At 27.1% G+C, this 19,253-nt stretch overlaps 1 protein-coding gene across 1 annotated transcript; it reads right to left on the bottom strand.

The window, feature by feature from the left end:
- Positions 1–11,955: 11,955 nt before the first annotated feature.
- LOC103311871 (KRAB-A domain-containing protein 2-like) lies at positions 11,956–12,258 on the bottom strand. Its single transcript, XM_008191672.1, has one exon. The coding sequence runs from the start codon at positions 12,256–12,258 to the stop codon at positions 11,956–11,958; it is 303 nt and encodes a 100-aa protein (XP_008189894.1).
- Positions 12,259–19,253: the final 6,995 nt, after the last annotated feature.

Raw genomic sequence — 19,253 nt, 5'->3', positions numbered from 1 at the left:
TTTTATGAAGGAATGTGGCGTCATGCCAAAGCTTCAATGACCCAGTATTCTCGGAAAAAACATTTTTACGCTGGTTATTTGGCCAAATACATGTTTTAAAGGTTTGCCGTTCATCTGCTCTAAACCCTTTAGTTGAATTTTTCAAATTAGCGGCTCAAGTGTACAATCCGAATGGAAATATTGTAGAACAAGAAAGTGAAGAAAATAATGAAGAATCAGATTCAGAAACTGAGGAAGATGATTTTTTTTAATTTTTTTTTTTATTATTATTATTAGGTAATGTTTTACAACAATGTTTTAATGTACGAATATGATATTATTATATAGGTAATTATAGATTTTATAAAATTAGTTAAGCATAATTAGGCATAGTTACTTACTATCTTACTATCTAAAATCTAATAATACTATAGTGGTCAACTAATGAGCTAGTATAGACGCCCGCGTTTGAGACGTCTTTATTTTTATTTTTTCTAATTAATTAAATTTGTACATTTCTATTTAAGTAGGTAATATGAAAATTTTATCTTGACTAATAATATATTATATCTAATTGACAATTAAATATGGGTTTGTGTTTTCTGCTATCTATTAATGATCTATTATACCTACCTATTTACCTGTATTAGATATTTGCGGAACGTCATAAATTAGGCAAGATTTTAATTATCTGTAATTCTGAAACCAAGTCCGATAAACTAATTCTGACTTCACTAAAAACTTTTTCATCTCGAACTGTATATATTAAAAAAAATAAAATAATGAAAAAGTTGATTTTCAACTAATTTTCAAAAGAATTTTGGATTGATTTTGAAAATGCTATTTTTATTGTTTTTGTCCAATAACTTCAAAAGTAAGTATGATAGGTAAGTTTTGATCTTACCAACGTATTCAGCGTAAAAAACTACACATTTTGAAAAAAAAAAAATTTAAAAATAGTCAATTCTAAGGATATTTTTTAAACAAAATGCGCGTAATGAAAAAATGAAGTTTTTGAAGTTTTTCGCCGATAACTTCCAAACGAAGTCCGTCCGACCTTTTTTCATTTTAGATTCTTATAAAGCACCTAAAAACACATATTTTTAAAAAAAAAAAACCTAAAAAATCGATAGGTTGCTAAACTAGAATCGTTCCGAAATATGTTCATGTGCTGTATACAAAAAATACAATTTTTATTTATTTTGAGTAGACTGATATCACAACTGATATCAATACATATATTGTTATAATATCTGTTTTGTTTTTATATTTGATAATTAGACAATATTTTTATTTTTGGTTATTATTTTCATCGTCCAATTCAATTAAACATTAAAACTTTATTCATCAATTAAAACCTGTGCAAGTACCTACGGATCATCGTTTAATATAATAACGAGTCACATGCAGTAGATTTTCCATAAGAAATCGATGTAATTAGGTTATTTAAGAACGTTTTACTTTCAATATCAGTTTGAAGCACTTTTAGTACCTACGTTTCTTATTATAGAGATAATGGCGATTTCGTCTCCCTTGTTTTAGATTAACTCGAATGACAAAGCTTTTTCTAGGTGTGTAACCACATATAGTTTAGCATACAGCAGTCGCAAGTCTATTGACTGCAAACCATTGCAACCATTAATCGTCGATTGTAATATTATCAAATCATCGGTAACAATCAAAACTGATTGACACGATAATTTTGTACTTCATATTATCATATACCTATATTATTTTCGTACAAACATTTCAACACCTACCGATATTTTATGTAAGACAACAACGTTCACACACGATATGGGCGCATGGCGATTCTAGCAAATTATTTGCAGTTTACAACAATCATGAGTCAAAAAAGGACGGAACAGCCACGACCAATAAAGGTAGGTACAGAACGGTCCCACGCAAGATTAGTGTTCATTATTACACCAGTAAACACAAACGTATTCATAACACGAGCGTAAAATAAACAAAACAAAAATCGATATTCATCGTGTCTGTTCACAACTTCAGTAGTAGTAAAGTACAACGAAATCATACAATAGTAGTTTGCTTATGTGAGTGTTGACATTTTATAATTTTTTATTTTTATTTTTCTGCGTAATACATTTTCAACGAAAAATACCGTATTGGACCAGACAAAATTAAACGCGGACAAAAAATATCGTAGTAGAATACTAGAATGATCATCACACGGAACGATCGTAAAAGGTAAAGACAACGCCAGTGGACAACCGACAAATAGATTATAAGGAGTATTTTTGGGAGCGGACGAAATGGTAGACGCGTCGACGACACTAGCGCTGAGAGCGGTTTAAAACGCGGACAACATGGGAAAGTACATGCGTTTATATCATTTGAAACCGTTAGTAACTAGCGCTCTAGTGAGCAACTCCCGTACCATTTATTTGTGATATACTTCATGTTTAATAATACATGCAGCATAAGAACCATCCTCGAAAATCACTCACACAGGTTTAACCTTACATTATTCATAGACAACATAGATATGATCTATGCTACATTAAAAAAAAATGTGGATTTAGTTTCATCATAAACACTCATAAAATATTCAAATAAAAACCAAAATATATACCTAACATAATAACACTGATATCTGTGTAAACCAATAAGATTTTTAGTATGCACTAGCTATATTATCAAGGTATAATTTTAGATCCTGAGCGGAGCTATGAATTTATTTATTTTAGAAATTAAAGTGATTTTTCTGTGTGTCTTTTATAGACGATAAAAAAATGCTTCGATTTTCAACTTCAGTAACTTTTCTGGTGGGTGGGACGGTGAATCTAGTTGATACATTTCTTTATGCATTTCTTTATAACCGTATAGATACATGCAATTTTCACCGCATGTTTATATAAGTATTTTCTAAAAACCATAACATTTTCAAAATATTTTGAGCTATTTATAAGCATAGGAAAATGTTGTTATTTTATTAAATTTTTTTTAATTATTGATCGTAAGACAGTATTTTTTTATGAGCATCTGAAATTAGACTTACGGCAAAATTCATCAAAATTACGTAAATGTGAAAAACTATTTTGAGTTAGAAATTTATAATATAATTTATTTATATCTAAGATTTAGAAATTTTATGCAAGATTGCCCATAAGTTTTCATACATTTAGCAATAAAAAAAGTTTACTAGAAAGTCAAATTTAATTTTAATGATAAAGTTAGAAATTGGATATTTCCCATAATTTAACAAATACTCATAAAACGATTTTCTTATTTTGATGTTATTCAAAAACTATTAAATGTAGGTCCTTGAAATGTTCACCAAATGTTTATTTTATAGTTGTATATACATGATGACATTATCAAAATATTTTGACTTGTTTTGAGCTATATTTTATTAGTGTTTGAATTATGAAATTTTTTTATTCTGTAAATTTCAATAAAATATTTTCATTAGTTTGAAATACTTAAAAATCTAATACAAGGTGCCTCATAAGTTGTTTTAATAGCAGATAAGTAATATTTAAGATTCATACATAGGATTCTTTTTCATGACAGTATAACCAAAAATCTTAAAATAACATAAAATTTCCAATATTAATATACAGTTATTTTTACAGATATTTTAAGTTCAAATATGGGCGAAATTAGATATTTGAATGAAAAATAACGATTTTAGTTGGGTATTTTGTTGTAACTTAAAAATATTATTAATGGGTATTGAAACTTTAAATAATATATTGTATGTATCATTAAGATTCCGTACAGTATAACGGAACCCTATTACTAAAGCTCAGCTGTCCGTTCGTCTGTCACCAGCCTGTATCTCATGAACCGTGAAAGTTAAACAGTTGAAATTTTCACTGATGATATATTTATGTTGCTGCTATAACAAAAAATACTAAAAATCCGTTAGAATATATAATATAAGCAGTGTTGCCAACATTTATTATAACACCGGTCGGGCCCGAAATGGACTTTCGGTGGCGAAGGGGCTGGCTGCGTGCACGGGTACCTATACTATACCTACGTCATGTTCGTGTTATCCTTCGCAACCATTACCGCAGCCCAGACAGCATTTTGTAATAATAATATTATAATAGTATTATAATAACGTTATACTAATATTATTCGTTATTATAATGTTATAATAATATTATTAAACAAAAAATTGCTGTCTGGGAGTGTACGTCTTGCGCGACTTCAAACATTTATTATTACATTATTATTATAATATACGCACAGCGTTTGCGTCCATTAGCTCTCGACCTGGTATTTTAATGACATATTAACTTCAATAACCCTGTTTCTTTTAACATCATAACACTGATCTGCATTGTATAAATATGGTATATATTAGTATATATATTCTATATCTTAAGGCTGAAACCTGTTTGATGAATTATTTTTAAAAGCAATATTTATCAATTTTATTACTCTCGCAACATTTTATTTCCTGCCTTTTCATGAAATGCTGTCATTTAAATTGGTTTTACCGTCTACTATAGAATCCACCAATATTATTACCAATTGTATATTTTAGATATTGTGTTGTAGTGATTTTGTTACCTATCGTGAAGTGAACTAGTGAATATAATATACCTAACAGAATTTATATTTAATTTTTTTAATTGTACAAATGGTAATCTTTTATTTTATAAATTATTAATTGATTTGTTGTGTGCATTTTTGTAAAGTGTTTTTAGTGACTAGTGACTAGAATTTTTTTTTATTTTTATATACAATTAATACTATGTCTAATAACAAAGAAAACTCTGGCATCGTAAGTAATATTAATCTATTTTTGACTAATTATAATTGTGACAACTTTAATAATTAGTATTATTATTTTGACATAAATATATAAATATGAATATGAAATGTAATAATCAAATGTCTTGTTTTAATTTTAGTCTATTGTAGAACTTAACATGAACAGTGAGTTTAGTTCATTAGTAGAACTTTAAAACTCTATTAAAGCGTATGAGATAAAAAATTTTTGCAATTTTACAAAATTCAGCTCAAGAACCATCGAGGGAGCAAAAAATAAGGGTTTATTGAGATATATAAACCCTGTCTTAGAATACTCTGCTATTGATTATATGTGTGTTCAAGGAGGGCAGTACAAGTCAAAATCAAAAGGAATGCGACCACAACAAAGGTTGAATTAATAATACTATAATACTTATGAAGTATATTTAATTAAACTTAATTTTTTTTGTAGTTCCTACCGTTCAAATTGTCCAGTATTCCTGCGCATAAGACCCGATAAAACAGGAGAAAAATTGACTGTTACATCTTTTATAAGTGAACATAATCATACTTGTAGTAAGGTAAAAAATAATTTGTAATGTTTAAATACTATTATAATATAGGTACTATAATTTACGTTAATACATACTATTTTATTAGCCCATGTTTGATCGTTATCCAAAACAAAGGAGACTGGAAAATGATGCCAAAATTAGTTCACATGAAAGTTAATAAAAATATTTTGCAAAATGACCTAATGTTGACCCATGACAAAATAATTACATTGAAAGATACACATAATTTAGTATTATCCAAATCCCCAGTAACTGATGCCCTGAAAAATTTGGTGAATAGATATGAAAACAAATCAAATGTTGACTTAGAAATCATAAAAAATGAAAATAATGAACTGCAAACCATATTCTACCAAGATGCAGAAATGAAACGGATTTTTTCATTGTGCCCTGAAATTTTATTTATTGATGCCATTTATAAATTAAATGATTTAAGATTGCCACTTTATGTTTTTTTAGGTTTGTTATTTGCATCGTGCCTCTTCTTAATATTATTATTATTATTTATAGTGTAATTAATATGTTTAAAGTTGTCGATTCGAATGGGCAAAGTGAAATTGTTGGATTTTGTCTTCTTACATCTGAAGATTCAGAAAATGTTACAAACATGGCATCGACTTTTCAAAAATTTAATCCAGCATGGAAGAGTACAAAGTGTATAATCCCAGACAGCAATTTTTTGTTTAATAATATTATTATAACATTATAATAACGAATAATATTAGTATAACGTTATTTTAATACTATTATAACATTATCATTACAAAATGCTGTCTGGGATGGCGGATAAAGACTTCGTAGAAAGGAACGTCTTCAAAAACAAATTTACAGATGCTCATATTTTAATTTGTATTTTCCACTGTTTAAGATCATTCTCTAGAGAAATAACAACAGAAAAATGAATATTACATCAGGTAAGTATATATTAAATTTGTTTAGATAAATAGGTTAAGAGACGTACTTTATTGATTTTGGTTTTCTGTAAATATAGGAGAAAGAACAATGTGCTTACAAATTTTACAAGACATAGTCTATGCAAAAAATGCAATAGAGTACGATGCTTTATATGAAAAACTGAAAAACACAAAAATTGAAAATGTTATTAATTATTTTAAAAAAAAACTGGCACCCTATAAAAGATGAGTGGGTCATCCTCTTTCAATCCAAGTTTTTGACATTAGGTAATAGAACCAACAATAGGCTTGAAAGTATCAATCAGAAAATAACACAAGTAGTAACTAAACATCCGAGACTGGATCAATTATTTCAAGGTAACTACACATTTAATACATTACATATATTATATATAATGACTTCTGCCTTACAAGAATTTAAAGCATAAAAGTTCAACTAAATAATTATTGTTTTATAGGCCTAGAAATGCTGATGGTAACTCTGAGAACAGAAAGAGACCATGAGACCATGTGTGAATGTTTCACTAAAACTCCCAGTTATTTTAACGATTTATCTAACAGTGAAAAAGAAATATATCTTCATCTTACTCCATATGCTTTTAATAAAGTTGTGAAAAAATTTAGACTTATAGATAATGTGCAGATAATAACAGTTGATGAAAATTCACAAATAGTTACCATTCAATCTAGTGAAGGGATTTTAAATACTTCTATATTGAAATGTAGTTGCTCGTTTGCTACGAGTATGAACTTACCTTGTCATCACATTTTCAAAGTACGACAAATTTTTACAGTACCATTGTACAACCCACACCTTAGTGCTGAAAGGTGGACAAGACAATTTTACTCTAAAGTATGTAGAGTAATGCCTGCAAATCAAACATTAAATAATCTAGATGAGGAATGTACTAATGAAAACCACGGAGTCAGTATTTCAATGGTAGAAAAGAAAAAAAAGAAAATACCAAATGCACATGAGAAATTTAGACAGGCTCATATAGAAGCCAAAAGATTAGCTTCACTGACATCAGAGGCTACAGGAAAAAAATATGAACAACGGTTAAATTTATTAAAACATATTGCTCATTTATGGGAAAATGATAAAAATATTACAACCACGCAGATAGGTTTTTTTGTTACAAGTTATTTAATTAATAAAATTAATAGCTTAAAATAATAATTTTTGTTGTATTTTAAGATGAGTTAAACAAGATGGACGATTTACAAGATGTAGCAGCGTGTGACTTCAAAAATGCATTAGAACATGACATGGAAATAGAAGAATGTGACTTACAAGATACATCAGAAGTGGAAGGATGTAACATAGGCGAAAACATAGTTGACGAAGTTGAGCAGTTGCCAACTCTTCCTTTAAGAATACCAAAACGAGGACGCCCAAAGGGTTAGGTTAGGTTTATTTATACTGATGTATTATAATTAGAGTTTATTATAATAATTGTGAAATTTAGGAAAAGATAAAACTGTGGTTGGAGTTCCAAAAAAAAGAAAACTTGAATCTAAATTAATTCCATTTGAAAAACTACCAATTAACATAAGGCAATTTGAAATTCTAAAATGTTTTGTAAATGAAGATATAGCCAGAGCAGCAGTACATGGCAACATACTTATCAATGAAAATTATATTGAAATGATTCCAGACAATATTTCTAATAAAATCATTGATGAATTGGTAGCAATAGATGAAATTAAGTGCTATTTCACAGAAGACAGTTGGCTTGCTATCCAACAAATCATGAAATTAAAAAAAACAATCAGCTACTTGGAACTGTACAATATGTTCAAAGGATTCAACAACAAAATCTATATGTTGTAATAGGTGTTTAGAGTGGTCGCACTTTGATTGTGTTGGTATAAGCCCAAATTTTAAATCAAAACTATGGTTTTGCAATACTTGCAAAATTAATAAAAAACAATAAAGTTTTTACACATTAAATTTTTTTGGGAATTATTCTAGTTTTACTATATATATATATTTTACTTACTGATTTTTTTATCCTATGACAAATGTATAACCAACTGCAAAATGCTTAAATATGTTAAATTTATAAAATTTAATAAACATTTCAAAATATAATAATATGTTACTTGTCTAATTTTTTATCATTCAAAAATGTCTTCCTTTATAAAATAGTAGTTTATTTCACCTACAAATACAATTTTAAAAATTTGTCAATATTACTGGATAATATTATATTGTCCTATGTTTATGTTTTAAAATAGAATGGAATTCTAAAATATTATCTTTATCAATATTTTTCTTATCAATAATATTATCTTTATCAGTACATTTACTTATCAGTTTAACGACCAATCAGAGAACAGGACGTGAAAATACATGTTTTCACGTCGGACGTGAAAATAGTCACTTCCTATAAATATTGTTTTATATTAGTGTTAAATTCTAAATTGTTTTATTCGACCTGTTATTTTACTACATGAAGCTTAGGTAATTTGTATTTAATTATTAACATTATTCTGTTATTTTAATTTTATATCATATTATATTGGAAACATTTTTTTTTTATACTTAGGTATCCAAGTTTGTTAGTTTCATTTAAATAAATTCAGTTGAGATCTATATATTATATTTGGACGGTTTTTGTGAAAAGGGAGTCAAGTCAATTATAGTAATTGTTCAGTAGATGACAAAAACGTTTCATCTTCTACATTTAAATAAAAAAAAAATTGAAACTTTAAATTTTATTTATACCTTCGATTAATTATATGATTATGTAAAAAAAATACTTTAAATTCATTTTTTAGGTATTTTTGTTGACTTGATATCAATAGCACGAACATTAGTGCAAAAGTTATCAAGTCATTATTATGCAATAATATTCGTGCCATTGGGATCAAGTCAACAAAATTTAATTTATAATTAATAATTTAATTTTTTTTATAATTTAGTTGTTTATTATACATAAATTATTTTGCAATATATTATAGTTTCCATAAAACAAGTAAGTAATTACTGCATATAATAGCTTAAGTTCTCTGAAAAGTAACTCAAACAATACAAAATATTTTAATAATATTATGTACAATGTACATAGTATTATTAAGATATTAAAAATTGAATCGATTACCTAAAGGTTGATCATAATTTTATTTACCTATCTAATAAAGTTTATATGATATAATTTAATATAACTAATATAATAGTTAAGAATATAGTACTAGCAGGTAATATATTTTTGATTGATTTTAGGTTTTATTAAAATCATAATGTCTTGGGTATAATTTATTATTAATTATAATAGGTATCAATAATATATTTTAACAATATAAAACTTTTAAAAATAAACAACTACTTTTAACATAAAATAAATAGTAATTTATAGTAATTTATAATATATATATTAATAGTAACCTATAAAGAATAATCACTTTGAGAAAATAAAACAAAATATTAAAATGACAAAATAAAAACAAATTGTACAGAAGTTACATCATTTATTTTCTTCATCAGATATTATATTAATATCTTTGTTTGATTTTAAGCTTTTATAAAAATCGTGATATTATGTTTCTGTTCTAAAATATATGCCAATAATGTCATAATAGGTCCTTTTTTTTCTTCACTTATACATAACATATCATAGTATGCTCTTGTAATGTCCGTTGAAATTTTTTGTGTAAGTTCAATTTAAGAAATTTTGCATTTAAACCAAGGGAAGTTTTATAGAATACTATATCTTTTTCGTTTTTAATGTACCGAATCTATTTAACATCTCGAAAAACAAATTTTTCTTTATTTTCATGGGTTTTCTTCATTTGATAAGATTTTTTCAATAATTTGTTGAAGTCAAAAAACATTTCTTGCACCATTTCTACTACCAAAAACTTATTTTTTTCCTGCAAATCTAATTAATTGCATCCAATCATATGGATGATTAATAATAGATGAAGGAAATGTTTCCCGAGCTTTTTCAATTTTAGCGTGATCCGAGCCACACTCCATTCTTGAATGGCCCGGCACCATAAATGTATTATCAATTGTTTCAATAGTTTCCTGTTGATAAAAAAAAAAACAGACACATAGCCATGAGGATGCTGTTTTTATTTTGCCCAGGACAGCAATCACTGTACATGGTTACATGAGTAATATTTTTTGGTAAATTAGATAAGTAGTTGTAAACAAATGAACCAATTTCATTAGCCCCTCGTTTGGCTATAGTTTCATACCAAATATAGCATGTTGCTTTAGAAGAGGCACAATTGTGCATAGTTAAGTTATAGGTCCACAATTGGTGTTTATAAAATGAAACAGAGCTCTGTAATGAGAGGGTCGGCAGACACTGTTGTAAATCAAATGACCAAACACAATGGTCTGTGGACAATGGACATAGTGGCTGTCATTTCTTTTCAATTCATAGGCTTGCTCAGCTTCATTTTGATGTTGTATTTTATCTTCAATTATCTTATTCTTTTGATCGGTTGTTATAATATTACAGATACCTACTGGCACGACCATACCTTCCGTTCTCCGGTGGTTCATGGTGTTAATGCCATAATTGTATTCATAGTGCAATATGAAGATGTTGCTTTGGCGTACCACCGATTTATTTACGAATCCATCGAACACCGGCCAAAATAAGTACAAATTATGTAATCCGAATGTGGACGTTACTTTATCAATCTCGACGATGCAGTTCAATGCCGTTGGTGTGGAATAATTTTGCATTGGTAGTTTTGAAATCGACGATAATTGTTTCATAGAGCATACTCGCTTCTCACCAAAATGTTTATTTGTATTATTAATGAAAGGAAATCAATTTGTACAAAAAGTATTGAGTAAATATTGTAAAATCGAAGTTATTTGTAATTATGAAACCGGTTCGTACGACACCATTTGTTAAATCATGTTTTTTTTATAGATGTTACGGGCAAAGTAGACTTTCCGGCAATGTTTACATTGCCCGGGCATTACCTATGGTACTGCCCGATTATGACGGGCAATGTAGGCAAAATTATACATTGCTCGGACTGTATAGTATTGCCCAATAAAGCTTGAGCAATATAAACCAAAATTTTTCATTTTATAATTATAAACCTTTCTAATCTTATCAAACTTGTTAACCTTTTAGTTGAATATTATTACCTATTACTATTTATTTTTTTTAATTACCCTTACATTGTTGATCACAATTACATTGAATACATAAATATCATGACTTTAATTCTTTATTTTTAAAAGTATTATTAGAATGACATTTTGAATTGCATTTTTTCCCAGATGCCTTACATTTACATTTTTTGTTTAAACATTGTTGAGTACAATTACATCTATCACAACCCTGTCCTCCTAAATTTGAATATTTCCTCGCTGCTTCTCTCAGTGTAATAGTTAGATCAGGCACCTCCTCTACAGTAACCAATTTTTCTTTGCACGTAATAAACTGGTTACGAATATATGTGTGTTCCAACTTTCCTTCGGTGGTTCCTATCTTATAGTTATCGTCATGAACTATACCTAATAATAAAATAAAGTATTAAAATTATATGTATTATACTTAAATTTTTAGTAAAATTCGTGTTTTACCTGATAGGATAACTCCAAGAATACAATTAAGGTCGCTGCGAGCTCTGTCTACATCAGGTATTTTGATTTTGACGGTGTCACCCACTTTTCCTTCACAAAATATTTTTTCGGACGATTCTTTCATTCGATTCGCTTGAATTTTTAAGTTTACGACTGACTGTTCTTACAGCAGTTATATTATTTATTCTATTATCTAATTTTTTTCTTCATTATTTTCTTCAATCAATGCTTCATCAAATTTACTATGATCTCCAGTATTCATGGATGTAATAGCTGCCTCTAAATCTTCTTCGGTTTTTAATTTATTAATTATTGCTATTGGAAGTACCGATGATTTTAATCCCATTTTAGCACTACATCCAAATATTGCTTCATCTGAGCTGCATTTTATTCCATGATGTAAGGATCGATTTTTCGTCAATTGGACAAATTTTAGTCCTTCACTCCATTTTTTTGTTTTGTTGTCTTGTAACCAAGTGGCAAGTATATTTTCCATATCTTGATTTGGCCCTTTCGACGGACCCTTGACTTTGTGAATGTCTCGGTTTTCCGTGTATAATTTTTAAATCTTCCCACATATTGCATAATTTGTTTATTATTTTATTCACGAATTCTCGGTCATTGTCGCTTTGTAGAATCGTTGGTGCGCCAAAAGTACATAAGCTACTTTTTCGGCACGCTTATGCATTAACGGGCGAAGCAAAACAAATTTTGTCAGATGGTCCTGATACACTAAAATAAATTTATAGTTTCCGTCAGGTTGTGCCTGCATATCTATAACATCAATTTGACATCTAGAATTCGATTCATTTGAGATTATTGGTTTTACAACAAGACCTTTCTTTGAGGTACTGCCTTTCTTTTGACAAGAAATACATACATTTAAATATAACATAATCGATTCTCTTGTAATATTCTTATATTTTGTATTAAGCTCATATTCCATACGGTTTCGTTATTACGTCATATTTTTTTTTAAAGTTTATGGCCTCTTGATTTCAGCTTAAGTTGTTTTACTTCAGATATAAATTCGTAATATTTAATTTTAGTTAAATATGTACTATTAACATTTTTTTTTTTTTTTTAATGCAATTTCTAGATTTTTTAAATATTGCTCTTCTATTTTAATAAATTTAATTTAATACCATACATTAATTTAGCCAACGCCGAACACTACATTACGACATGACTATCGACTTTGCTGTACTAAATAGTATTAAAAACCCACATTTTGTACGGTTTAATGATAATCCCTTAGGTTCACATGCTATGTACCAACAAATTTCAGAAATTTATTACAGCTTTCCTCTTGCAGAAAACAGTTCAAAATTATCAAATATTTTTTTAGCCGCTCTTATTAAATCTTTAGATTTCAAAGAATTTGGAAATGATGTCTGTTTGAAAACTTTTATTTGTGAAATTACACAATTAGTAGGTACATTGCCCAACTGTTATAGAATATTCAGGTCCTCCTCGATTGTATTGGTGTTTTCGATTTGAGGGAAAACATAAAGAAATGAAAATGAATACCAGATCAATAACATCCCGTAAAAATATTACCTTAACACTATCTAATAAATTTCAATTAAAATTTGCCTATCTGTTATTACAACCTACCAAGTTAAAAAATTATATCAAAAGAAAAACATAAAATACAAACTTAACATATACGGTTGATTAGTGAAACATTGAATTTATTTCCATCCAAGTATTCTTCTTATAATTACTTAGAGTTTACTGGGATTGTTTTTAAGGAAGGTTATTATTTAACCTAATTTTTAAATTAAATAAAACTGTTTAAAATAACTGAAATAATTGTTATTGAAAATAATGATGATACAGTTTTCATTTTAGGGGAACAAATACTGTTGGAAAAATTTGATTCTCATTATGAATCCTTTGTAATAAATGAAAATAAAAATTAACTAAATAATTTTTCTATTTATAGTGCTTATGATTTTAGTGGTCCGCTTATTAATATTACAAATGTGGCAAATGGTACAAAGATGCTCAGATTAAAAGAGTTTTATTAAAATTATTTTAAATAGGAACCATGTATATATTTATCAAACACTTAACATTTATAATTTTGTAATATATTTTTATGTTTTACTTAAGAATTTATTGTAATTATATTAATCTATTAGTATGTAGTATTCATTTTCAGAAATAATGGCCCACACTAGTAATAATTTTGACCCATCTGCAGTTGATTTTACCTCAGAATCAATTAGTTTTGTAAGTTACAACATGTACAGTTTATGGCATTTTTAAAAAAAAAAACATTCAAACACTTAATTTAAACATTTAAGCACCAACTCATTTATTATAGGATGTAACAGACAATTGATTATTTTCAAAATCATGACAATTTGATAAGTGCTGATATTCCAGTAGTTTAAGTATATAAATACCCCACTGAGGAATTTGATAATATTAAAAAATGTATTGGTTAAATGGAATTTGGGATGTGTTTATCAAACGTTCATTGGTAAGGATAAACATAATAATATCTAAGTGTTTAATACATTTTATTATCTAGTACCTATACCTATTCAATTATTGCTTTATTTAGATAATTTAATTGATTTAAAAGTTCTTACTTACATGAAGCCAGAGGATGCTAATAAGTTGCTAGAAAATTTTCATTAGGAATCTATATTTTATTTCGCCATGAGCTTGAAGAATGGCAAAAAGATAGAAATAATATTTCTCTAAATAATGATTCAAACCAAAGAATACAAAATGTACAACTAACTTCAGAAAAATCACAATCAGTGCAGTCAAAATTACCTTGTGCAACATAGATAGATGAAATATTGAACTCCTCTCCACAGGGACAATTAATACTAGAGTATTATAGGAAAAATAACAAATTTACTGATGGGATAAGGACTATATTAGTAGATATAGTAATTGCATATATTATTAGCAATAATATTACAATTCCAGTTAATGTAGCAGAATTATTGTCAAATCAAATTTTTGACATGTTCTCCTTAGAAATAAAGGTAAAAAAAAGTTTTGTTTAAAAATATATGATTTATATATATATTCGTTAAATGTATTTATTATTCATAGAACTATAGAGATTATAATATAATTCATTTAATTTTAAAAAAATTAACAGAAACTGTTCAATCATTTTGTAAAGTTTAAATTTCTACATATTTTATTTAACTTAAATTAATTATTAATATTATATTTAAATATTTTTTCATACAAAAAACAACAAAGCACTTTGCATTAGTATTTAAAAACAATGGATAGTGAGTTAGATCATGAGTTAGACATCTGTTAACAAATATATTATTAATTCCTTTGACGTACTGAAATTAAATAATTGTAATGAATTCTATCACTTTTTAGGATGTGTATTTTTTGAAAGGCGGATCGAACAAAAACCCTAAAGGTAAACTCTACGCCAAATTCTACAATTCCATGAGAACACTAAAAAATAATGGACTCGTTACGACTTCTGCAGCTAAAACTATAAAATTAACAAAGGAATTGAGAAATCAAGAAGTGGAAACATTTGGACGGAGAGAAATTTTAGTAATTAAGTTACTTTTTATATTTTTACATAATTTATATTTTAATGATTGTTGTTTTTAGCATCAGAAAATAATATAGATTCCATATTAGATGTTTTAAAGTACAACACAACTTCATATCCTGATTTAGAAGAGAACTGGAAATCAACTGTTTATTATCGTTTAAATGACATAAAAAAATCAACTTCAACAGAAGAAATTTTCAAAAATTTGAAACAATACTTAATTCCATATGGACATAAATTAGTCGTATATTAGAAAAAAAAATATTATAAATTATGAATATGAATATTGATTGATGAATAATAAAATTATACATAAAATATATGTGGGTACCTAATTATTTAGAACTGCAGCTATCATTTAATTTCAACATACCAAGTATTGAATAAATCATTTATATTTTATACTAAATGTTCATAATCTTTTTATAATACTGTCAGAATTAAAATTTAAACTTAAAATATGTTACATTTACATTGACAAAAGTATTAATAGTAAATAACTATACCTACTGAACTGAGTATGGACTATAATCTATAAATAAAACTTTTTATTCAAACCCTGTTTAAGATCGACATTGACTTTAGTGCTATATTCCCTGATCAAAATTTTGAATTTGAAAAAAAAATCAGATAAAATTTACAACATTCTAGGTGAAAAAGTAAAGGATTCCAGCTGTCTTAAAATATTAGCCCAAATAAATAATGGCAACAATTTAAATGAAAGTAAGTAGAAAAAGTTTATTTTAATAAATTGTATTAGGTATCTTCAAGTGTGTAAGAGAGAGAGAGATAAACATAGAGAGAGAGAGAGAGATAGTCAAAATGTCGTAAGCCAATAAAAAAACTACATTTAACACTCTACTATTTAAACAATAAATAAATAAATTCTATATCTACATTTAAAAACAAATGTATTTATTTATAGATGTAAAGAATGCTGCTTTGATGTATTTGTTACATGGAATGTTTGCACCAACATCTAAAAAAGTAACAAAAGATGATAATGGTAGAAAAAACCTTATTAAGTTCTCTATAAAAGATTCTCAAGAAAGTTTTATTATGTTTGGGGAATCTGTGGAAATGATGGAATCTCACCTTGAAAAACTTGAAAAACGGGGCAATCCTATACAACCCTTTATACTTGTTGTTGGAACTATTTTTAATATTAAAGAAATATTAGTTTATTTCGATTCTATTAAATATAAGGTACATTCAATTTTAATAGCAGTTGAAGTTTGTTACAAAATATTTCAATTGTTTAATCCAGTGGTGGCCAAACTACGGCCCGCGGGCCAACTCCGGCCCGTCATCATTTAATATCTGGCCCGCGAAAGAAGTATAATATTTTACATTTACGTAAAAAAAAATTATAAATATACAGTATACATTCTTCATATTTAATCCCGTATCGCCATATCGTAGCGTTTTTGTTGTTACAATGTAATTTAATAATATAAATAGCATTACCGTTTCTTATCTTATTTTCATACGATCACCATGGCTGTAGAAACTACAATACTAAAATTATATTAGTAGTATAGCAATATATAGTAATACAACATATAGTAATATATTCTTTACAATTAGAAATTATAGAATTCCAATCTAATAATTCTTTAAGAACAACATTTAATAATTTGACAAGCTCTCAAAATCTTGTTCAGTTTTATTCAAATTTGTCTGAAGAAGATTTTCCAAATGATCGGAAGTTTACTGCTAAGATGTCTTGTATATTTGGTTCAACATATATTTGTGAGCAAGTATTTTCAACGATGAAAATTAACAAAAGTAAAACTCGATCTCGCATCATAAATGAACATCTACACGCCGTTCTCCGGGTAAATTCTACCAAATTAGAACCTAATATTAATGTCCTCTGTCAACAGAAACAAGCTCATAGTTCTCATTAACAAATTAATACATTTAAAATATATTTTGTAAGTGTAAAACGATATTTTGTATAGTTTATATTTATTTTTATATGTGTTTTAATAATTTATTTAAAAATATTTTTTGAAATGTAAGCCGATTTAATTTTCTTTCATTTGTAGTAATTATTAAGTTAAGTATTAAATAAAGTCATTAATTAATATAAAATTATATACCTATACCTAAAATTCTGATGATTAAAAAGTAAAAAAAAATTTTATGGCCCGCGGTAAAATTTTTTTTTTTATGGCCCGTGTTAAAAAAGTTTGGCCACCACTGATTTAATCTACAATATTCATCAGAATCATTAGTAGTATAGACGTATTGTTGTTTATTCAATAATATTTTTTTAATTACTCTTCAATTTACGATATACCTCACCCTAAACTAACACAAATATTAACTGAATTAAACTAATATTTATTGAATAAGTACTTAATAATGTATAATAACCAATAATGTCAGACAAGTTATGTTCTCTCCAATAATTTTTTTTCTAACAAATCAAATTTTAACTTTAAAGTAAGTTAGTATAATGTATTATTTGAATTAGTGTACAAAACAGTCAAAAAAAAATTTACATTTTTAAATTTGTAAAATACCTAACAGGTTTCGTTATTATTATTTTTTTTTTTAAATATTTGTATTATTTTGGCTCACAGTGTTCATCATAATTTTATTAAAATACAAAAAGTATTGAGTAGGTATATATATTTTAGATTCTGAGCGGAGCGAGAAAGCTATTGTTTTTACAATGGTGTTTATTTTATTTTTTTTTATTTTTATATCCTGTATACAAAATTTCTTCCAGAAGGAGTGTTTAGATTTCAACACAGTGGCGCACCCAAAGCCCCCCCAAAAAAAAATATTTTTTCATTAAATTACACATTATTATAGAAATTATAGTATAACAATGATAAATGATAATGTTTTATTTTAAAATGTTGTTATTATGTTAGATACACATATAATATTAATATATATATATATATAATAGTTCAATACTACGCGATAAGGTTTGTGACAATCAATATACTCTACGGTGGCTATCGTCGATTTTTATTTCGTTGAAAATTATTTTTAGCTTTATAGATACTATAACGATTACGTACGGTCGACTTTGATTGTTAACTACGATAACAATGATAATTATGACTTTCGACTGTCTGTGGCATGAAAATCTCGTTTAGATAATTCAGTCTGTTCGATTTTTTCTTTGTGATGGCTGTGTGCCTGTGTCGAATGTGCGTATGAGTAAAAAAAAAGCTGAGTTAAAATGAGTCAAAAACGAAAGAAACCTGAAGTTGGTACTAGTAGTACTCTTCTTAAGTATGTTAGTATTAAACCAAAAATGTCAACTATCAATGAACCATCCAGTCCTCAAAAACTTTTTGCTTCACCGTCACAGTCAACATATGATATTGTTGGTAATTATCAAAATTTGTCTTCTTTTGATATATCATTATTTGTAAATAAAAAACTCGACGATAAACAAAAAATTCAAGTTTTACAAAATGTGTGGGTCCCAGATAATAACTATAATTTTCCTAATCAACAAATTGGCAATCAAAAAAGAAAATTTAATATACTATGGTTAACTAAATACAAATGGTTAACATATTCAAAAATTGAAGATAGTGCTTTTTGTAAATTTTGCGTATTATTTTCACCTTCTGAGGCTGGTTATAGTTCAAACCAATCACTTCATACATTTGTTAAAAAGGGGTACACTAATTTGAAAAAAGGTTTAGAAAAATTCGAAAAACACGGAAGTTTAAATTATCATAAAGAAGCTAATTTAAAAGCTAACCATTTTATGGATATCATGTTAGGAAAAATATTATCGGTTGATAAACAAATTGACAAATTTCATCACCAACAGACTTTAGAGAATCAAGAAAAACTTAAACCGATAATAAAAACAATTATTTTGTGTGGACGACAATGTCTACCACTAAGGGCACATCGAGATTACGGAACTTTTAATATAGATCAAGAGCCCG

This window comes from Acyrthosiphon pisum, chromosome X (genome assembly GCF_005508785.2).
Source record: "Acyrthosiphon pisum isolate AL4f chromosome X, pea_aphid_22Mar2018_4r6ur, whole genome shotgun sequence".
NCBI classification, from domain to species: Eukaryota; Metazoa; Arthropoda; class Insecta; order Hemiptera; family Aphididae; genus Acyrthosiphon; species Acyrthosiphon pisum.
This window is presented reverse-complemented; position numbering and strand designations above follow the sequence as displayed.